General features: G+C 47.0%; 1 protein-coding gene across 1 annotated transcript in view; it reads left to right on the forward strand.

Annotated features, from left to right (window-relative positions):
* LOC123729254 (rho GTPase-activating protein 35) overlaps positions 1-21,618 on the forward strand; it is an 85,310-nt gene extending 63,692 nt beyond the window's left edge. The window contains exons 3-7 of the mRNA XM_045703542.2: positions 554-692; positions 9,669-9,746; positions 13,448-13,579; positions 16,601-16,706; positions 17,052-21,618. Coding sequence (XP_045559498.1) covers positions 554-692; positions 9,669-9,746; positions 13,448-13,579; positions 16,601-16,706; positions 17,052-17,499 — 903 coding nt within the window. The 3' untranslated portion in view covers positions 17,500-21,618. The remainder of the gene's footprint in view (positions 1-553; positions 693-9,668; positions 9,747-13,447; positions 13,580-16,600; positions 16,707-17,051) is intronic.
* The last annotated feature ends 1,621 nt before the right edge of the window (positions 21,619-23,239 follow it).

The following is a 23,239-nucleotide window of genomic DNA, read 5'->3' on the forward strand; positions in this document are numbered from 1 at the left end:
GGCTCTCCGGCCCCAGTCCCTAGCCAACCATGGAGCTCTGCCTCAGTTCTCAGCTCAGTCTGTCTGAAAGGCTTGAATGGCACAGAAGTAGCTGTAGTAGCTTACAAGATAGAATTGAATTCTGATAACAGCAGTAAGTTAGGGACCTCTTAGAAACGATGAATGTTTTCCGGGTTGGGGTAATTCCCGAGGGATGCGGTGTCATGGAAAGGGAGTATGACAAGGGAGAGGAACGAGAGTGCGGAGGATAAAGAAAACATAGAGAGGTAAAAAAGTGGAACGGAGACGTGTATCACGCACACAGCTCGAGACAGGAATGTATGATTCTTATCAGCTTAGGCCTTGAGAAGAGTCTACTGCAAGGAATGCGTATGTGGGTTGTGTTGTGTTGGCTGATACAGTCAATGCCCATGTCAAGAATGAAAGTATGGTGATGTGTGTGTTAATATTGTGCCCATGTCTATGCTCTGAAAATCAATCCATGTCTTGGATGGATAATGAACAGGAGCGAAAACGCTGCTCTCATCGATCTCTCCCTCCGTCCCTCTCTCAGAAACCGCGGCCCAAGCCCAGGCATTCCATATCCAAAGTAGAAAGCAACTACTTTGGCGTGCCATTGGCCAACGTGGTGACACCTGACCGACCCATCCCGCTCTTCATCGACAAGTGCATCCGATATATTGAGGCAACAGGTAAGCTTACACGTATTACACAGAGGCTACAATTGTTGTTTTGAGTGGATGCTATTGATTACTGAGACTGTGGAGATCTATACAAAGGTCACAAGCAGTTTCTGACCTCAGTATCAGCAAGGTCTCGCTCTCTCTCTCGCCCTCTCCCTCTCTCTCTCTCGCGCTCTCTCGCTCTCTCGCTCTCTCCCCTTTTCACAGTTTTCACTTTCAGCCCACGTACCTCTACCTTTCCGTTCTATTCCTCTCCCTCTCCTAAGAATCCCCAGTCAGTGATTTATCAGTAGTTTCTGGTAGGACTGTGGTTCTCCCCAGAGGAAGCTTCTGTAGTTTTCTCTAAGTCAGAGCTGTTCCTGTGATAAGAGAGCAGGATGTATCTCTCTTTTCCCCCCCTCTGCTTCTCCCTCTCTGTTGGAGTTGTTCTGCTTTTCGTGTTTGCCTGTGGCGCTGTAGGTGGCCTTAGTGACAGTCAGCAGCGGCCCTGGTCAAAAGTAGTGCACTATATAGGGAATAGGTTACCATTTGGGAAGCGGCCTCTGTGTTGTGTTGGACACCTCCTAATAACAGTGTTCGTGGTGCTGTGTGGTCTGCATTAGTTCTGTACAAGGGAGAGTTTTATGCAGTGCTTCTGGGTTAGTGTGTGTTTGCGTGGGTGCGCATGCGCGTGCACATTGATGTGTGAGAGAGTTTGAAAGGGTGTGTTCGTGTGTGTGTGTGGAGTAGGTTGACTGTCTCTCTGTCTCTTTTGACTGTCTCTCTGTTTGTGTGTGTATCTCCCTCCCTCTGTGTGTGTCTCTCTCTCTGTGTCTCTCTCTCTCTGTCTCCCTGTGGAACGGGGTGCACAGATGGGCCTGGGCTCAGTTAACCCTGTTGCCACGCTCTGCCCTAATGGTCCTCATGCTACCTCTGCCCTGGGCCCACAAAGGGCACGTCGCTCAGCCTAACACCAGCTGTTACTCAAGCACCCTAGGAGACTTGTGTGTGTGTGTGTGTGTGTGTGTGTGTGTGTGTGTGTGTGTGTGTGTGTGTGTGTGTGTGTGTGTGTGTGTGTGTGTGTGTGGTGTGTGTGTGTGTGTGTGTGTGTGTGTGTGTGTGTGTGTGTGTGTGTGTGTGTGTGTGTCGGGAAGGTGGTTGAAGTGACAGGTCTGAATACACGGGCATTATTATATGAAACACCTTTGATTCTCAAGCCGAAAAAAATGCTTCCATGAAGCAAATGAGTGCATTCGGTGTAGAATGCACAGTGGAGATCACAGTATTCTGCGTGTTGTTGTGTTTGTGTGTGGATGCCAAAGCAATGACGTGCCTTATTGACATTTTTGGCAGTGCATTCCTGGGCAAGCTCTTGTCGGATTAAACCATTCCCACACACGGATTAAAGTCAGGCGCATCTGTGCTGCTATATGTGGGTAAAGGGAGCAGAGATACGCATTTGAGTCAGGGCACCAGTGAGGCTCTCACTGCCACCCTCGCCCACCTGAGTGCATTTAGCTACCACAAGGGGCATAGTGTAGTGGGACACACACCACCTCCTTGGTTTCTCTCCTGCCTGCCTCCTTCTCTTTTCCCCTAATCCACCATTTCCTCTCCTCTCTTCCCCTGCAGATTCCCTCATGTCCTCCTTTTCCCCTCTCTCCATCTAGTCTCTTTCTTTCACCACTCCTCTCTACCCACTGTCCTCATAGTTTTCCTATACCCCCCCGTCTCTTTTCCTTGCCCCCTCTGCCTTTCTCTGCCCCTGCCTTTCTCTGCCTCTGTCTCGCCCTGCCTCTGTCTCGCCCTGCCTCTGTCTCGCCCTGCCTCTGTCTCGCCCTGCCTCTGTCTCGCCCTGCCTCTGTGTCTCGCCCTGCCTCCTTGTCGCACTGCCTCTGTGTCGCGCTGCCTCTGTGTCGCGCTGCCTCTGTGTCGCGCTGCCTCTGTGTCGCGCTGCCTCTGTCTCGCGCTGCCTCTGTCTCGCCCTGCCTCTGTGTCTCGCCCTGCCTCTGTGTCGCGCTGCCTCCTTGTTGCACTGCCTCTTGTCTCGCCCTGCCTCTTGTCTCGCGCTGCCTCTGTCTCGCGCTACCTCTGTCTCGCCCTGCCTCTGTGTCTCGCCCTGCCTCTGTGTCTCGCCCTGCCTCTGTGTCTCGCCCTGCCTCTATCTCGCCCTGCCTCTCTCGCCCTGCCTCTGTGTCTCGCCCTGCCTCTGTGTCTCGCCCTGCCTCTGTGTCTCGCCCTGCCTCTGTGTCTCGCCCTGCCTCCTTGTCGCACTGCCTCTGTGTCGCGCTGCCTCTGTCTCGCGCTGCCTCTGTGTCGCGCTGCCTCTGTCTCGCCCTGCATCTCTCTGTCTCTGTCTCTCTCTCACACTCTCTCTCTTGCTCTCTCTCTGTCTTTGTCTGTGTTCAGAGGCAGTGGGGCAGTGGTAATCCTCGGGGCCGATAGCTCCCTCCTTCAGATCGATACCACAGAGCAGGAAATTAGATCAACCTTTGGGCTCAGCTCTTTTCTCTGCGTGCACCAGGAGGGAGAAGGGACCCACTGCGGCAACACAACACACAGCCTTTCACCACAACCTCCGATTACACTCTCACTACGGAGTCAGTACACAAACGCAAATAAATAAAAGGCATGCGCAAAAATACGTAAACACGCAAACGCGCTCAGGTGACGACACACCCAAATGCTTTACATGAGAAGCATTAGAAACACTTCACAATGTCAAACACACTCACACACTGACATGCACACTCCGACTCAAACTTAAATGTGCCGTCCAGATTTATAAGTCATGGAGGCTATTTAAGGGTGTTGTTGCCAACGTGACATACATTTTTTTGGTTAATTACGGCATCCTGACATTCAATGGTGTTAGTGTCCAGAGCTTACATACCAACATGCTCACTAAAATGATCTACAGTGTGTCTTTACTTATTACGGTAATGTACTGTAATGTTATTGCTGTAAAATAAACTTAGTCGGGGGTCAAATGTGCGTTTGTGTGTGGGTGTGCATGTGTCTCCCTGTGTGTGTGTACGTGTGCCTGTGTCTTTCTTGTGCCTCCCACTTTTGCTGAGTATGACAGAGGAGAGGCAGAGGACTCTCCTGTGACTGTAACTCTAAAGGTGTCCAGGGCGTTAGGGGGATAAGTGACGTTATGGCAGACCGACATCCTTCCCCTCTCCCTCTCCCTCCCTCTCCCTAGCCTGTACCAAAAATACATACCCACCCTACTGTTGTCTGAGCAGCCCACTGTACTCCTATACACAGCCTCTCTTATCCTTCCTCCATCCCCCTCTCAATGTCTGTGTAAGGACGCTCTCTCCACCACCCTCTCGTCCTCCATCAGTCTCTCCCTCTGTCCTCCTCGTTACCTGCATCCCTCTCACACTTTTTCTACTGTTATTCTCTTTCCATCCACCTCCCCCTTTTTGAACTTCTTCCTTTTTTGCGCTCCCACTCCTTTTCCTCTGATCTTACTTTCTCTCTCTTCCACCGTCTCTTTCTCTCTCTCTCTCCATCCCTTCCACAGTCTCCAGACGGAGTAGTGCTTCTGTTGCCACTCAGTGAGTTCTGTGTTCTCCTTGTGGGTATTGAGACGATGAACGTGTGTTAGCATGCGTGGGCACGTCTCCTCGTTCTAGCGAGCTCCACGGTGACGTAAAGGGCAGCAGCCAGTGATGGCGTGTCTCCGTGGTGGCCTGTGAAAACCGCTGCTTGTTGCCGGCGGCAACGGGGACCCTGAGACATACCCCACATCTGGACTGAGGATCAGTCTGACCCTTGTCCGAGACGCTGTGCCATCACGCCTCCGGAGGTCAACGCCGGAGCCAACTGCCCCTCTCTTATCCGTCTGTCTGTCTGTCTGTCTGTCTGTCTGTCTGTCTGTCTGTCTGTCTGTCTGTCTGTCTGTGGAGTGAGAGTTTTTGCTTTTCACAGCAGTTGTCATGAATTGGAACGATGAATGAGTGTTGGGAAGCGAGAGAGAGAGCTGTTCACACAGGTTTAATGCTTATCATGGATGTATGTGTTTGGGACGTCACTTAATGGTGTCGATGTTATTCTGTAGATGGAAGAGAAATGGGTGAGATTAGGGGAAGAAAATGTCATGCGAATATAATATTGTCATGATTATGTGATAAGATGGGATAGTCCTGTAGAAGCAAGAGATGATCGCTCAGACAGGATGTAGGTTACCTGTACACAGGAAGTGCTCGTGTTTGGTTTGACACCGGTCGCTGCAGATGAAAGGAAACCGGTCCAGAGCTGCTCTCAGAACAAAGAAGGTGATGGAAGTTAACCTCTACATCACGCTCTCTGACCTCTGAATTTCCTATGCCATCCTCCCCCATGTCTATATCTCTCTCCCCCTCCCTCCCCTGTCCTTGTTGCCTCACTCTGGCTCTCTATGGTACGAGCGTGAAGGTAGCATGCCAGAGTAGGGCTGTGGCGGTCATTACATTTTGTCAGCCGGTGATTGTCATGCCTACACCATAACAATATATCCATGATTTATTTTTAGACCTACCTCCATTTGCTTCATGGAGGCAGGTCTAAAAAAAACATGATATGAAGGAGGACAGAATAGCATATTCTGAGTCGTCTTTGTTAGGCCCTGATCTGGTTATGCCATATGGTTGTGGGCTACACTAGTTGATTTGCCTATAATTTCCAGGGCATTATTTTATAGTAAGAAGAATACATTTGAACATAGCTGAATCAAATGTAAATTATATTTTTCAGAAATAATTTCCATGGGAGTGCGCACATGCGGCTATCCTGTGTTGAGTGGTTAACAAAGAAACAGGTCCTTCTATAAGCTTAATTTAAATATTTATGCAAATTTAGTTGTGATACAAACATTAGGCTATATGTTTTGATTTGTAATACATTATAAAGTTGCATTAAAGGCATGAGCTCTGCTATGTTTCTTGCACAGGCTGCACACACTTCATCAGTCTCTCATTCACAATTTGACAAGCACTTCATAATATTCTCACCCATCAGACTATTCTCAGTTTAATCTAGTCTTTACATATAACCTACCAATATATCAAATCAAATGTATTTATAAAGCCCTTTTAAATCACAAAATGCAGAAACCTAGCCTTAAACCACAAAGAGCAAGCAATGCAGATGTAGAAACACGGTGGCTAGGAAAAACTTCCTAGAAAGGTAGGGACCTAGAGAGGACCAGGCTCTGAGGGGTGGCCAGTCCTTTTCTGGCTGTGCCGGGTGGAGATTATAAGAGTACATGGCCATTAAGGCCAGATCTTTCTTCAAGATTTGTTCAAACGTTCATAGATGACCAGCAGGGTCAAATAATAATCACAGTGGTTGTAGGTCAGGTCAGTGCCTCAGGAGTAAATGTCAGTTGGCTTTTCATAGCAAACATTCAAAGGTCAACACAGCAGGGGAGGAAGAGGAGGAGAGAGTCAAAAACAGCAGGTCCGGGAAAAGGTACAACGTTTGGTGAACAGGTCAGGGATCCATAGCCACAGGCAGAAAATTTGAAACTGGAGCAGCAGCACATCCAGGTGGACGGTCCTGGAGACTGGCGCAGCCAGGAGTCGTCAGGCTAGGTAGTAATTACACCAGATAGGACATACTGACCCTAGCCCCCCGGCACATAGACTATTGCAGCATAGATACTGAGACGGGGGGTTCGGGAGGCACTGTGGCTCCATCCGACGCTACGCCCGGACAGAGGAAGGTGTATACCAAACATTAGGAACACCTGCCCCCCAGAACAGCCTCAATTTGCCAGGGCATTGACTCTGCAAGGTGTCGAAAGAATTCCACACGGATGCTGGCCCATGTTGACTCCAATGCTTCCCACAGTCGTATCAAGTTTGCTGGACGTCCTTTGGGTGGTGGACCATTCTTGATACCCACTAGAAACTATCGAGCGTGAAAAATCCAGTAGCGTTGCAGTTCTTGACACAATCTGGCTGTTGCGGTGACCGTATTACCGCCACACCGGCGGTCACAAGTCACGAAGGCAGTCAAATTCACGGTAATTAGGCTTCTCCAAGTTCTGAAGCTGCTGATAGTCATTAGTAGCCTACCAAACTTGCTAACTGCCTGATACTCATCACTCTAATGTCCCTCTAATCACTCTGACGTCAATGCAAATGTATTTGAAAATCTAATCAAACACCTCATGAGAGCCCATGTTGCGCACCATTTATGTAGGCTATGCACTTGCGAGCGAAAACAGAGGGATAGCGACTAATAAAAAGAGGATCCCATCAGCTTTCTATAGGCTAGGTCACCATATTTATTTCTCAACTTTCCTAATATTAAGCACATTGCTTATATTTACAACAGGAGTATAGCCTACCTGGCTGGCATGAAAACAAACCACGGGGAAAAGCGTCCTCCATTCGCTATTTAAGTGCATAGATGACATGTTTCAATACAGGTGCATGATAATGGTCCATTCTAAATCAAAACAATTGTCGCACATATATTATTTAGTACATGTATAGAGAAGATTAAATCAAGAATAGTCTGATGGGTGACAATATTAGCCTGTCACTTGTGAATGATATATTATCACTTGTGAATGATGCGATAAGAAACTATGCCTTTTTTTTGCGACTTGTTCAAATCACACCTCATGTAGGCTGGCCCATAGGCCAATGTTTTAATAAGGTTTGTATTACAACTAAAGTGGCCAAATAACTTCTTAAAATTAAGCACATTAATCCGCTTTACAAGGGGTGTAGAGCCTAATTGGCATATATAACCAGCGAGTGAGTTTCAAGTTTTAGAAATTTATACCATGAAAATGCATGCATAATTTGCGGTCACTTTTGATAATGCTGTTTTCCGCTAATGGAACGTTCACGCTTATAGCCTACTACCATGTGCGCATTGCTGTGCTTATAATGTGAATAAATAGCCTAATAGTTTATCAACATTTTAAACTAAACTTTCTAATCTGTTGCATCAGCCCCATTGCCTAAAAAAGCTTTGTTGAAGCTAGTGGTTGTATTAATTTGGGATCTATCGCCTCCCACAACTGTCCCAGACTGTTTGGAATAATTATTTATTGCACAGAATAGGATAGGGACTTTTGTACTGTGGGGTATAGTAGATTGACATAAGCTAGTGCTTTTGCTTTTTGTTAGGCCTACTCATCTTGTTGGCTGACGAAAAGTAAATGTGGACAGTTCATTCAATATCTTCAATACGCAGCTCGGAATTGGATAAGGACGCGTGCAGTTGCTTCCCCTGGTGTGTCTGTCTTCACTTGTAGCCTGTGAGAAAGACTTGATCACGTGACGGAGAGCCGTGGGAGTGAGAGACGCTTCGGATTGCGCAGCACACTCAGGGAGAAGGGCGCAACGCAGCACTCCGGGCCGCAAAAGACATGGATTATTTTAGGGTGACATTACAGCCACAAAGGGGATACCGCGTGAAATTCGAGGAATTATCAAGTACTTGTTAAATTGTGAATGGTAGACTATTGGAGTATGTACAGCCTGTGCAAAAAAACAAAGCAGAGCTCATCCCTTTCAAGTTACTTTTTTTCAAATCATCATTAGTCTCATCATGCAGCCTTACAATGTATTAGATCCTCCTCTTTTTAATAGAGGCCATCAAACCTCTCATTTCTCACGCAATTGCATAGCATACCCTATAGAAATGTTGAGCAACTTTGGGCTATAGGAACACTTATTTCATTCCATGCATCAAGCAGCTATGAGGAGCTGTCTCTCGCTGCGCAACAGGTGATCCTATTCCGCTCAAACTCTGAATGCCAGGGCTCTAATTAAGTGTTTGATTGATTTGATTGTATTTGCATTGATGTCAGAGTGATTAGAGGGACAATAGAGCCCTGAGTACCAGGCCATTAACGACAGGCCATTAGCGACTGGCCGTTAGCCAGTTTGGTAGGCTACTAATGACCAGCAGCAGCATCAGAGCGGAGTTTTGGAGAAGACTAGTTACCCGTGACTCCAGCGGTCACGTGGAATTCGATTGCGGTCGTGACTCGTGACTCTGTTCATGTCTCGGGACTGCCGGTGTGGCGGTAACCATAACAGCCCTACGCCAGGGTCGTGGGTCTGGTTCCTGCTGGGGCCACTAATGCGAAAGTGTTTGCACTCACTGTTGTAAGTCGCTTCGGATAAAAGCCTCTGCTAAATGGCATGTATTATTATGTAGTATATCTCTTCCTCCTCTCCTTTTGTTATTCTCTTCTATTTCTCTCTTCCTCCACGCATTCCATGTCTCCCCTCCGTTCCCCTCTGTCTTCCTCCTCCCCCCTCTATCTCTCTCTCCATCCCTTGTTCCCCTGGAGTCTGGCTAGAAAAGCTTTTGTGGATAATTGATCGGCAGAAGGAGGGGATCGATGCCGCTCGTCTTGACAGAGAGCCATCTCTCCCTGTCTCTGGATTTGTCTTTGTCTCCCTCCCTCCCTCCTTGTCTTCCTCCCTCCCTCTCTCTCACTCTCTCTCACTCACTGTCTGTCCACACCCTTGTCCTCTCCATGTCTGTGGTAAAGGCATGGATTGCAGAGAGAGGAGAAGATGATGAGCAAAGAGGGGAGGAGAAAGAGAGGGATGATGAACAAATGGGACCAGAGTTCATTAAGTCATGTTTATGGATCTTGAACTATAGAAGCCTCACCGGAACACTTTCTGCTAGCCTGCACTGATGCTTTATAAGTTTCATTGATAGTGCTTATGTTCTGTCTCGGTGGGGGGGACACACAAGCCCAGGCCACCAATAGTCTCCACTGTCATTACTACACAATCTCTGCATAGAACACTGCTTCTAACAGCACTCTCTATTGGAAGTCCTTACACAGAGGCTATAGGAGGACTTGTGTTGTTGTTGATGTCTGTGTGTGTGTGTTCTGACTGTGAGTTGGATGGATGAAAAATGTTATGTTAATAGTAAAGTGTACTGTTGTGGATAAAGTGTACTGAATCTCTCTTCTCTCCGCTTCTTTTCTCTCTCATCTCTCTCTCGCTCCTCTCTCTCTTCTCTCAGGTATCACTACTGAAGGGATCTACAGGGTGAGTGGGAACAAGTCAGAGATGGAGAGCATGCAGAGGCAGTTTGACCAGGGTGAGACACCAGAACCTCTCTTTTGACCGTAGACATTGAATACAAAACCCACACACACCAAAAATATAAATTGTCAACAGTATGCTACAAATTACACTCTGCGGCCAGTTTATTAGGTGCACCTACATCTCGTTCACGAAGATGGTTTGCTCCTACAGACAGTGAGTCACGTGGCTGTGGCTTGCTATATAAAGCAGGCAGACATCAAGGCATTCAGTTACTGTTTGATTGAATGTTAGAATGGGCAAAACAAGTGACCTCAGTGACTGAGTGTGGTATGTATCTCAGAAATGGCCATCCTCCTGGGCTTTTCACACACGACAGTGTCTAGGGCAGGGTTTGCCAAACTCGGTCCTCGGGACCCCAAGGGTTGCACGCTTAAGTTTTTTGCCCTAGCACTACACAGCTGATTCAAATAATCAACTAGTCATCAAGTTTTGATCATTTCAATCAGCTGTGTAAGTGCTAGGCTAAAAAAACGAAACGTGCAACCCTGCACGCTGGTCTAGGGTTACTGAGAATGACGCGCCAAACAAAAAACATCCAGTCAGGGGCAGTCCTGTGGGTGAAAACAGCTCGTTGATGATAGGTCGAAGGAGAATGGCAAGAATCCTGCAAGCTAACAGGCAACTAACGGCGCAGTACAACAGTGGTGTGCAGAACGCCATTTCGTAAACGCACAACTCATCGGTCCTTGTCACCGATGAGCTATTGCAGCAGACGACCACACCGGGTTCCACTCCTATCAGCTAAAAACAAGAAGAAGCTGCTCCAGTGGGCACGTGATCACCAACACTGGACAATTGAGGAGTGGAAAAACATTGTCTAGTCCGACGAATCCTGGTTCCTGTTGCGTCATGCAGATGGTAGAGTCAGGATTTGGCGTAAGCAGCATGAGTCCATGGTCCCATCCTGGTGTAATGGTGTGGGAAATGTTTTCCTGGCACACATTAGGTCCTTTTATACCAATTGAGCAATGTTTCCATGCCACGAAGAATTCAGGTTGTTCTGGAGGAAAAAGGGGGGACTGACCCGGTACTTGATGGATGTACCTAGTACACTGGCCACTGAGTGTAATTATTGTAGGGTTGTCAGACCCCATGCCACCTGTAGTCAGTGTCTACATGTACACATACTGACCTATGCACACACACAAACTCACCAATACACAGAAACACACTCCCATACCTAGGCACAAACAGGCCACAGAGGTGCAGTGTTAGTGTGTTGTATCTATCCAGAAGCCTGTTGTCCAATGGATTCACCTAATTAACCTGGGAGCATCTGTAGCATTGATCTACAGGAAGGAGAGGCCTTCCTCCGTAGCGTAGCTTCTGTGTGTGTGTCCATGAGTATGTGTGGTGTGGGCCGTTAATTACCTCCAGATTGGTTTGGTTAATGAAGCATGCTTCCTGGTATATACCACTGCACATACCACTGCACATCAGTAAGGCTGAATCCAGGCTGAGGTAATCAGAAGCGAAGTCCTGTGTCCAATCGATCAGGACGCTAGAACAAGGTGACAATACAATTACACCTACAGCACAGGTAGACCATAGCCAACAATCAACTATTACCTAGCCACCCCTTACAGCACAGGTAACCCATAGCCACAAATCAGCTATCGCCTAGCCACCCCTTACAGCACAGGTAACCCATAGCCACAAATCAGCTATCGCCTAGCCACCCCTTACAGCACAGGTAACCCATAGCCACATATCAGCTATTTCCTAGCCAACCCTTACAGCACAGGTAACCCATAGCCACAAATCAGCTATTACCTTGCCACCCCTTACAGCACAGGTAACCCATAGCCACAAATCAGCTATCGCCTAGCCACCCCTTACAGCACAGGTAACCCATAGCCACAAATCAGCTATTTCCTAGCCAACCCTTACAGCACAGGTAACCCATAGCCACAAATCAGCTATTACCTAGCCACCCCTCACAGCACAGGTAGACCATAGCCACAAATCAGCTATCGCCTAGCCACCCCTCACAGCACAGGTAACCCATAGTCACAAATCAGCTATTACCTAGCCACCCCTCACAGCACAGGTAGACCATAGCCACAAATCAGCTATTACCTAGCCACCCCTCACAGCACAGGTAACCCATAGCCACAAATCAGCTATCGCCTAGCCACCCCTTACAGCACAGGTAACCCATAGCCACAAATCAGCTATCGCCTAGCCACCCCTTACAGCACAGGTAACCCATAGCCACAAATCAGCTATCGCCTAGCCACCCCTTACAGCACAGGTAACCCATAGCGATAGAACCACACACCTGTTGTGTTGGAGGGCCCTAAAGCCCAGTTCAGACAAGACGGTTTTATGCAGTTATGGAATTAAGTTTTCTTGATCCGAACCGTCTAGTTTTAGAACGTCTCATGTCGGTTGTTGGAGGCTCAACATGTCAGATCTTAGCTAAAGACTTGGGATGAGACAGATCCGTTTAGCTAATCAGAGAGCAGTGTGCTGACGTTGTGCGTTTAGCCAGGCAGACTGCTAGCTAGTTATTTTGCTGCTGTTAGTGAGCCCAGCTTGCTGATATTTATCTCACAAGTCACAGAATGTGCCCTGTTTCTGGTGCATGTATTTGATGATACTCGTTTTCTACAACAGCGTGCTACGACAAGTGGAAACGTATCAAAGTTGTATCGAGTCATTGAGTCACTGTTACCATGGAAACAGTCTCAACCGCTCGTCTCCTCTTCTTGGTCTGAATGCCCTGTCTTTAGTCGGCTGTTCTTCAACACAAAATTCTAAAACTGGCTAGTTTTGTCTCGTCTCTCCTTATGTCGGCTGTTGTATCTGAACCGGGCTTTAGGAGCACTGAGATCTGGAGCTCACTCTGAGGCCTGGTCTGGAAACTGGTCTGAACCGTAGAGCACTAGGCATTACTGGGTCAGAACTGACTTGGGACCAGTGTTATCACTGAATCTGGTCTGTTATGTTCACCACAGGTCCTCTTTTCCCCCATCTCTTTTTCATTCTTCCTTGCTATCCCCTCACCATTGCTGTCTATCTAACTCTCTTCCAATGTCAATTCCCCCCCCCCCCCCCCCCCCCCCCGCATTCTATTTCCCCCATCTCCCTAGATCTCTTTCTCTACGTTTGTCATAGATAGGAGAGGGTTTTTAATAGTCTCATTTTCTTATGCTTCTCCCCCTCTCACACTCTTTCTCTTTCTCTGTGTTTTGTACAACAAGCCTGTGTCAGCAGGGCAGGGGTCACCTGTGATTACTCTTGGTTTATAGTTTTAATAATCAGTTTGCTTCTGGTGCTGCGAACTTTGTTCCCAGTCTCTCCCATGTGGTCCTTTATACTGAGCTGACACACTGAATAAGAGAGACTCACTGAGGAGCTGGAGACAATTGGGTGCAGTTCCTTCTAACAGGATAAGCAGTGATCTGGATTTCCCGTTATACAGAACTTTGGTTGTGTTGGGTTTTGTTTATGTTGGGGTTTGTTTATTCAGGTATTTCAGTCTATCACCAGGTGGGATGATACTATAGCAGTAAAACTAATGAGTTTAAGGCAGACTTTTGTGTGTGTGTGTGCGTTCGAGTGTGTGTGTGTTTCATATTGTTGTCTCTTGCAGATCATATCCTACATCAGGGGTCTCTTCCATGTCTTATTCTAACGAATCCCCTCTCTCTGTCTCTGTCTCTCCCTCACTCTCTGTCTCCCTGCTAGACCATAACCTAGACCTGGTGGAGAAGGACTTCACTATCAACACGGTGGCCGGGGCCATGAAGGCCTTCTTCTCTGAGCTTCCTGAACCACTGGTGCCCTACAGCCATCAGATTGAACTGGTGGAGGCCTTCAGTAAGACATGGGGCTGGGCTGGGGTGTGGGGGGGTCAGAGAAAGGGGGACTGGGGAGAGGGGGGCTGGGGAAAGAGGTTTGGGGAGAGAGGGGGTGGGGAGAGGGGATCTGGGGCTGGGGAGAGAATGGATTAGGGTTGTCCTTGCTTAACCTAATTGGTCTCTATGAAGAAACCAGTGCCGTTTAAGATGGAGGACACTTTTTTTTATGAGCATGGCCTTATTTCTATTACAGCATACTGGATGACTGTCGTTCATATTCCCTTCACCCAGCTCAATGTACCATATATAGGTTTAGGATACTACATGATACAACATTTTTCCCTATACCCATCATGAGGTTGCTACAACCTATGAATGAAAGTTTACAACGTAGACAGGTCGAGAGAAATTTGAGTAATCAAGGTAACAGACGTTGACACATTCAATCCCGCCTTGCACACTCTTGCCTGCATCTAGCTGATCTAGAGTGCAAACATTAGTCCAACTCTTGTAAACAAGAGTTTCTGTTGGACATATTCAGGTACGTTTATCCCAGTTTCATTCCGTTTGCTTCCGTTTAAGAAACATTTTTTCAACAGAATCGGTGGGAAGAATACACCCCTGATCACACGCAAACACAGTTCACTTTCATAGCAGCCACATACAAACAGCATGATCCCATTGATCGCTGTATAATTCCTGCTCGCATCTACCTGCCTTCCTCCTCTCACATTTTCCCTTCGCTTGTGGACTTCAGTGCACAAACACATCAGCAGTCTGTGACCAGGAGAAAAAACCTTTCCAAGCCAAACCGCCAACCACTCCACACAGCGGCCTACATTGTTGTCACCATATTAACGTAGTGGTCAACATAGCTACTAGAACTAACACATTTGTAAACTCGCTACTGTCATGCAGTACAGTGTACAGTCAACAGCAAGCAGTTTATCAGTTACACCGGTGGGCCCCGGTGGCAATACATTAATAAAACCAAAAGCTTACCTTGACTTGGACGAGTTCCAGTGTTGGATAGTTATAGCCAGCTATCTAACAGTTTCCCTCTGTTTGAGCCGGTTGTTTGTGTAGGTTAATCTAGCTAGCTGCATTCACTCGCTAAGTTAAGTGAAAAGAAATACAACTAAATATAGCTATCTCTCTCTTGCTTCTCCTTCATTTTTTAATAAATTAATTTGTTCAAAACTATTCAACTATTGTCTTTCTCTCTCTTTGAGTCAACTACATTTTATGCAGTGCTAGCTAGCTGTAGTTATGATTTGAGTACTAGATTCATTCTCGGATCCTTTGATTGGGTGGACAACATGTAAGTTCATGATGCAAGAGCTCTGATAGGTTGGAGGACGTCTTCTGGAAGTTGTCATAATTACTGTGTAAGTCTATGGAAGGGGGTGAGAACCGCGAGCCTCCTAGGTTTTGTACTGAAGTCAATGCACCCAGAGGAGGACGGAAGCAAGCTGTCCTCCGGGTACACCACAGTACCCTATAGAGTGCTGTTGATGCTACTGTACTGTTGATGCTGGCTGTGAGCCAGGGATGGAAGGAAAGAAAGAGATTAGCGAGGGAGAGATGCAAAGAGTTTGAGATTCAGAGGGAGGTATGAGGGAGCGGTGAGAGAAGAACGTAAGTGGGAGAGATTTTGAAGGGGTGGTGAGAAATATGGAGGGATAGAGAAGAGAGTGAGTTTTAGGGACAGGGAAAGCAAAAGAAGATGAGCACGTGAGTGAGATGCAGTACATATAGGGAAAAACTGTTGGGAGAGGGGGTTATCCAACCCAACATTGCGTTTAAAGATATACACACCCCATCACCCTGCACCCCCATCACCCCCCCACGGAACAACACATGCTGTGAGCCAGGGATGGAAGGAAAGAAAGAGATTAGCGAGGGAGAGATGCAAAGAGTTTGAGATTCAGAGGGAGGTATGAGGGAGCGGTGAGAGAAGAACGTAAGTGGGAGAGATTTTGAAGGGGTGGTGAGAAATATGGAGGGATAGAGAAGAGAGTGAGTTTTAGGGACAGGGAAAGCAAAAGAAGATGAGCACGTGAGTGAGATGCAGTACATATAGGGTGACACGAATATATTTAGTATAGTTTTATCTAAAAAGGATCACTTAATGTTTCACAATTTTATTTTTATGAAATTCACTGAGTAGGATGGTCCTCCCCTTTCCTCTTTGAGGAGCCTCCAATTGAAGACGCATACATTTCCTGTGAAGAAAGACAAACACAACGATACAGAATGTCAGATTAACAAGTGCACTTCTTTCCACTCCCATTCTGTCACTCCCATTACGTTTTGTAATCCGTCGTGGTGGAGATTTAAGGTGTAGCGTCGCGGCCCAGAGATGTACCTGTACTCTGGAGGCCGGCCGTCACTCAGTGAGCGGATTGTGTGTGCGAGGCCCTTGAGCCATGACAAAGCCCTGACGAAACCCTGCAGCCTGCAGCAGGAGAGAGACACTACACACAGTGTCTAAAGAGTAGTTAAAAAAGAAACGCTTACAGGGTGGATTGCAGAACTCTGTGTATAACTGTAGACTGCAGAAGAAGTGAACACAGCTGGGTTTTGAAGGAGCTGGATAACATGTGAAAGGCTGTGTGGTGTGTGTGTGTGTGTGTGTGTGTGTGTGTGTGTGTGTGTGTGTGTGTGTGTGTGTGTGTGTGTGTGAGAGACTCCATCTGCCTCGCTCACATGGAGACACACAAGACAGGCTGTGTTGGAGTGCTGATATCAGCGTGTCTGACTCACTCCTACCGTTGGGCTCAGCACACCCAGAGGACCTGTGTGTGTTCATGTGTGTTTGGGTTTATAACTGTGTGTGTGTGATCACTGCTATGCTTTGTTAAGTCAACGCTGACTCTCAGCTGCGATTTCAGTTTGTGTCAGTCTGTGCCATGCTTCTCCCCCTCCCTGTCCCTGCATGTGTGGGACCTTCCTCTGGTTGTGTGTGTATGCGTGTGTGTGCATTCATGTGCTTTCATTCTTTCTCTATAACCTCTCCTGTCTCCTGTCGCCGAATCAGAGATCAACGACAGGGATCAGCGGGTTCACGCCATGAAGGACATCCTGCGCCGCTTCCCCAGGGAAAACTACGACGTCTTCAAATACGTCATCAACCACTTGAACAAGTGAGTGGCTTAGGTGACAGCTGTGACAGCCACGCTGACTACAGTAACAGTCGTCCACCCTGCAACCTTTGACCTTCCACCCTGCCCACTACACCCCTGGCTCCAATGAGTCAGGTTTAAATTCAGTCGAGGCACGAACCCGGTAGTTTAGATTTCTAGATGATGTCACTTTATGATTTCTTGAACAATTTACATTGTGTTTTCTATTTCTCTCCCTGTCTGTCTCTCCCATAACGCTCTTTTCCTCTATCTCTCTCTCTCTCTCTCTCTCTCTCTCTCTCTCTCTCTCTCTCTCTCTCTCTCTCTCTCTCTCTCTCTCTCTCTCTCTCTCTCCCTCCCCCCCAGGGTGAGCCAGAATAATCGTTTGAACCTGATGACCAGTGAGAATCTGTCCATCTGTTTTTGGCCCACTCTGATGCGGCCCGACTTCACCACCATGGACGCCCTGACGGCCACGCGGACCTACCAGACAATCATCGAGTCCTTCATCCACCAGTGTGCTTTCTTCTTCTACAATCAGCCCCTGTCTGACACCCCTAGCGGGCACGCCTCCCCCACTGCCACCCTCTCCTCCCACGGGGGAACCTCAGCCTACTCCTCCTTGGCCTACAGCTCTCCCTCCCTCACACCCGCCCCGGCCCCTTACGTTATGCCCGCCACGCCGCCCGTCATCCCCCACTACGGGATGCCCCATACCCAGATGTCCCCACCACACACCCCCCAGTCCCCCATCCAGGCCCTGCTGCCCCCCCTGCACCCCCATCACCCCCCCACGGAACAACACATGCTGTGAGCCAGGGATGGAAGGAAAGAAAGAGATTAGCGAGGGAGAGATGCAAAGAGTTTGAGATTCAGAGGGAGGTATGAGGGAGCGGTGAGAGAAGAACGTAAGTGGGAGAGATTTTGAAGGGGTGGTGAGAAATATGGAGGGATAGAGAAGAGAGTGAGTTTTAGGGACAGGGAAAGCAAAAGAAGATGAGCACGTGAGTGAGATGCAGTACATATAGGGAAAAACTGTTGGGAGAGGGGGTTATCCAACCCCCATTGCGTTTAAAGATATACACACACACACACACACACACACACACACACACACACACACACACACACACACACACACACACACACACACACACACACAACGCAGGGGAGGGGGTGGGAAAGAGGAACTTTTGAGCCACAAGAGCCACGACTTGTCCTCCCATACCACTGTAGTCTCTTGACTCTTCTCTCTTCTCTACCACTTCTTCTGCCCCCTTCTCCACTGCCTTAGAGAGTACCTTCCCCTCCAACACACACTCTGCTGCCCTCCCACTGGAGCCTCGCCCGGACACCCCTGTGTCGCCAGCCCGTGTCATTTGGGCTCAGTGAGGGAGTAACACCCAGGGAAACACCATGTGTCATGTCCCTCCCCGAAACATAAAGAAACCTTCAGAACTTCTGACCGTAGCTAGGCAGGGTATCTTTGGGGGAAGTGTGGGAAGAACATGAACTATATGGACCTTCTAGCTGGACTCTAAAACCACTCCCCAGTGCCCCACCTTCCTCGCCTCACCACCGCTCACCGCGATGGGACTGTGGATTGCCAGCGACTGCCCTGTCCCCCCAGGTTGATCCTGGGTCAATGTGGAGGGAGGACCTAACCAGTAGCTTCTCAGCGTTTATTTGACCATTGTTGCCAGGAAATGGACTAGAGGCAGGCGTCACCTCTCCCACATGGACCAGCTTCCACTTCAATAGACTCATTCCTAAACTCCCACCCCCTCCGTTCAGTGTCCGTTACAACCAGAGATAACGCTAAGAACAAAAGTCTCAGCTAACTGGATCTGCAGGGAGGCTGGAGCACAGAACTTTGGGTGATCCCACACCCTCGGCATCTTGGGAGACCTCCTCCGTTCCTTTCTCTCTTCTCTGACCCCATGCCCCCGAGCCTCCAGGCAACGCTGGAAGACTGCTGTTTTTCTTTTGATTGAAGAGGATATCTTTACTCCCATTTCTTCCTGATGTTTAATGTTGTTCCACCCTTCCTTTCTCTTTACCCCCTATGCTTCCATTTTGATTTTCAAACTGTGGATCAGTTTTGGAGAGTGTTCCGTTGATGACTGACCGATTAGAATGCACTCTCACACAGCAAGTCCCTCCTGCCAGATGTCCATGCTTACTTCTCATTGGCCCTTCTGCTTTCTGTGAAGGGCGGGAATAACTGGCAGGGAGAATTAGGAGGGATAAGGATAGGGATTGGCAAGGGGTGGGATTCAGGGATGCACTTTACGGACTCTGAAAAGCATTTAGGGCTCTTTGACACGGAATGCAGAGAGGAACAGCCATAATGATTCCCTTAAGGATCTCAGGAGGCATTGGGAAGTGGTGGCAGGGATTTCCCTCTTCCTCCTGTTACCCATGAGGGGTTTGGAAGCCTGGAGAGACATGGGAGCATGACCTGTGTGTGTGTGTGTGTGTGTGTGTGTGTGTGTGTGTGTGTGTGTGTGTGTGTGTGTGTGTGTGTGTGTGTGTGTGTGTGTGTGTGTGTGTGTGTGTGTGTGTGTGTGTGTGTGTGTGTGTGTGTGTGTGTGTGTGTGTGTGTGTGTGTGTGTGTGTGCGTGCGTGCGTGTGCGCACGCGCGCGCACATGCTTCTAATATGGTAGAGAGCAGGAGAATCATTAGTGTAGAGCTCTCTGAAGTTTATTGAGATTGAGGGACTGCAGAGCACTTTTGGGAGCCTCTTTAGTGAGAAGTGCGACAACACTTTCTCACCACGTCTAATGAGTTGTGAAGTCATGTAGCCACCTCTCTGAGAACACACCATTGCCATCTGGTGGACAACATAGTTACTGCAGCTATGACCTCACCCACCACTGCATGGGCGGAACACTACCCCCCTCCTTGTGTGTAACAGATCTTTCTACATGCATAATCCCCCATATTTATCTATTGAATGTCAAGTCAAATGGACATATTGAGCCCAATAGGAATTCTTTGTATATAACATAGATGGAGAGTCTATACTATGAAAGCCATTTGAACTGCATTGAGATTAGCCTGTGGATGATCATATCTGTTGTGTTACTAGGCTGCCAGCACTTTGCTACAGATATATACTCTCCAGAGTGTGGTGTTGAGGAAGTGTATGACAACATAGATGTTCATGTCAGCTGTCCATGATGCAGACAGTCCAGTGACTAGTCTAGTGTCCAGCTGTGCAACTGCTAGTTGGCAGTACTTGGTGATGTGTAGTCATGTGTTTTTGTACTGAGGATGGCTCAGGATAGCTGTTCACATCCATTCAGCTGAGTGTGACCGGGATGCACACGAAGGAAAGGAGATGAGGAAGCAAGTTTAGAGTATTGAAACGCAGCCAATGGTGTTGATAGTCCCTCAGTGCCATCCTATGTTTATTGGTATCCCACTTCCTGGTTGGCACCACTTGGTATCCCTGCCCTCTTTTGACACGACTTTGTTCCCTAGTCCAGAGAGACGCTCCGGGATGGAGCAGAACAGACAGTCTATTCATCTGTGTTGATGACTGCGGAATTCCATGGTTCTGTCTGTGGTTGTCATAGAAACCTGTTTGATCGTTAGTGCGTGTGTGTGTGTGTGTGTGTGTGTGTGTGTGTCCGCACACATTAGAAAGAGTGAAACCAAGGTCATGTAATTTGTTTCATTTTGACCATCGGCTTTACACACTCATGCCTGTCTCCACGTCTCTCCAGCTCCCATTGTCTTGACTGACAGGCCTCCCTGCAAATCACTGAAGTTATACCCTGACGCCGACACAATGACCTCCTGTCGGTATACACTACCTATATGACATGTTGGCTTGTCTGTGTTAGGGACTGATGTCATTTGAGCTGTCAGTAGTAGCCAGACGTCAGTGTAACTCAACCCTAAAGAAAGACCATGTCGCTTACAGTGGAGACTGCATTTATCCTCACGGTCATTACCCTACTTAATGTAACCTGGACCTGACCACAGTTATCCCCTTAGCTAGCTATAGGTTTACTTTTCACAGATGGTGAGTGAGTGAGTGAGTGAGTGAGTGAGTGAGTGAGTGAGTGAGTGAGTGAGTGAGTGAGTGAGTGAGTGAGTGAGTGAGTGAGTGAGTGAGTGAGTGAGTGAGTGAGTGAGTGAGTGAGTGAGTGAGTGAGTGAGTGAGAACGAGAGCGAGAGAGATGTGAATGGGATCATTATTTGGGAGGTGGAGGGGGGGAAAACTTTGGTACTTTTGAATGCCGGTCAGTGGCATTCCCTGTGTATATCAATGTGTTAATACTGAACAGACTGTGAGGCAGCCAAAGACTGTGCAAAAAAAGGGGTGGGGGAGAGAGGAAGCAAAGCGACAAATGGAGAGAGAAAAAAAAACAATCGTATTAAAAATGTGACTTTGGTTCTGCGATCTAATGTGGCTGCGTCGCTTTACTTTTTCTTTTATTCTTTGCAACAATGGTGACAGGTGGTCTGTTAAGTTAAAATGAGAAACAAGCAAACTATATTCAAATGGTTGTTTATTTGTATGTTAGGGGGTCTAACACTTTGCCCTTTAGTCAATGGTGATAGAATTGTTTTTCTTTTAATAATTAAAAAAACAAACAAAAAAATGTTTTTTTATCAATTTTGTGAATGGTGAAGAGACCAGCCCAGTATAGTGCATGATTTTTGCCCTGGCAAGCGAGGGGGCTCGACCACTCTCAGTATTTAAGACAAGAAGATAAAAAATTAAATGATGGAAAACAATTTAACCTGTATAAAAGATTGAGAAAAAAAAAAGTAAAAAAGTAAACTGAAAAAATACATCAACACAAAAAAATGCTGTCATTATTTGCTAAGAGTATGGTAATTTGTCTCAATAGGAATGGTGTATACAGCAAGGCCTTACATGACCTGTATTATAGTTAATAAATCAATCTTGTAAAACCTGCCTCCTGTCTGTCTGTGCAAACCCGCCGACTCATCAAACCATCCATGGCTTTCTGGAAATGAATGAACGAATGAATGAAAGGAATTAATACAACTTATTTCCACAGAAAGATTGGCTACTCCTGGAATGAAATTCAGAAAACTGCCCAATGTCGAGTTCGCTGGAGAAGCCGGCGTCATTGATGGCCTATGCTCCTCATGGGGCGTTGGGCCTGAGTAAGTAGTTTTCTAAAGTTGACAGGTGTTTAATCATTATTAACTTTTAGTGTAGTCAAGTGACTTTTCCCAATGAAAACTGCCTAGAACACTAGAATAGCTTTACTATGTACTTTACTATTTATATTTTTTGACAACTTTTACTTTTACTTCACTGCATTCCTAAAGAAAATAATGTACTTTTTACGCCATACATTTTCCCTGACACCCAAAAGTACTCGTTACATTTTGAATACTTAGCAGGACAGGAAAATGGTCCAATTCACACACTTATCAACAGATCACCCTGGTCATCCCTACTGCCTCTGATCTGTCAGACTCACTAAACACACATGCTTCGTTTGTAAATGATGTGTTGGAGTGTGCCCCTGGCTATCCGTAAATTTAAAAAACAAGAAAATAGTGTCGTCTGGTTTGCTTAATATAATTTGAAATGATTTCTACTCTTACTTTTGATACTTAAGTATATTTTAGCAATTACATTTATTTTTGATACTTAAGTATATTTAAAACCAAATACTTTTAGACTTTTACTGAAGTAGTATTTTACTGGGTGACTCACTTTTACTTGAGTCATTTTCTATTAAGGTATCTTTACTTTTACTCAAGTATGACCATTTGGTACTTTTTCCACCACTGGTCTCTTCCTATGATGGGTCTGTTTGGAGGTCACAGTGGCACAGCAATTCCCCTAGTTCCCGTGAGGTTGCAGGGTTGTGTGCCATTTTGGGGTGCCCTTCCTCTGACCTTTTCATCCAGTCAAATGCAAAGTAAATCCATTTCCATGACCTTTGTCACGCGTCTCTTCATTCTGGTGCGGGGAAAAAGAGGTGCTGATTGGGACTGAAAAGGGCAGCCTCATGAGCACACAGGAAGACTGACCTCTGGCCTTTAGGGGGTGTCAAGGGGGAGCCGTGGATGGTTTGATGACCTTGAGATGGAGCCACCATCGCATTAATGATCAGGGTATAGGGACTCGGTTAGAATAGAGGTGGTGTCTAGTATTCCCCTCCTCATTTTTGGAGGTCTGGATACAGTGAGGGAAAAAAGTATTTGATCCCCTGCTGATTTTGTATGTTTGCCCACTGACAAAGAAATGATCAGTCTATAATTTTAATAGTAGGTTTATTTGAATAGTGAGAGACAGAATAACAACAACAAAATCCAGAAAAACGCATGTCAAAAATGTTATAAATTGATTTGCATTTTAATGAGGGAAATAAGTATTTGACCCCTCTGCAAAACATGACTTAGTACTTGGTGGCAAAACCCTTGTTGGCAACCACAGAGGTCAGACGTTTCTTGTAGTTGGCCACCAGGTTTGCACACATCTCAGGAGGGATTTTGTCCCACTCCTCTTTGCAGATCTTCTCCAAGTCATTAAGGTTTTGAGGCTGACGTT

This window comes from Salmo salar, chromosome 20, assembly GCF_965601325.2.
Source record: "Salmo salar chromosome 20, fSalSal1, whole genome shotgun sequence".
In the NCBI taxonomy this organism is placed as follows: domain Eukaryota; kingdom Metazoa; phylum Chordata; class Actinopteri; order Salmoniformes; family Salmonidae; genus Salmo; species Salmo salar.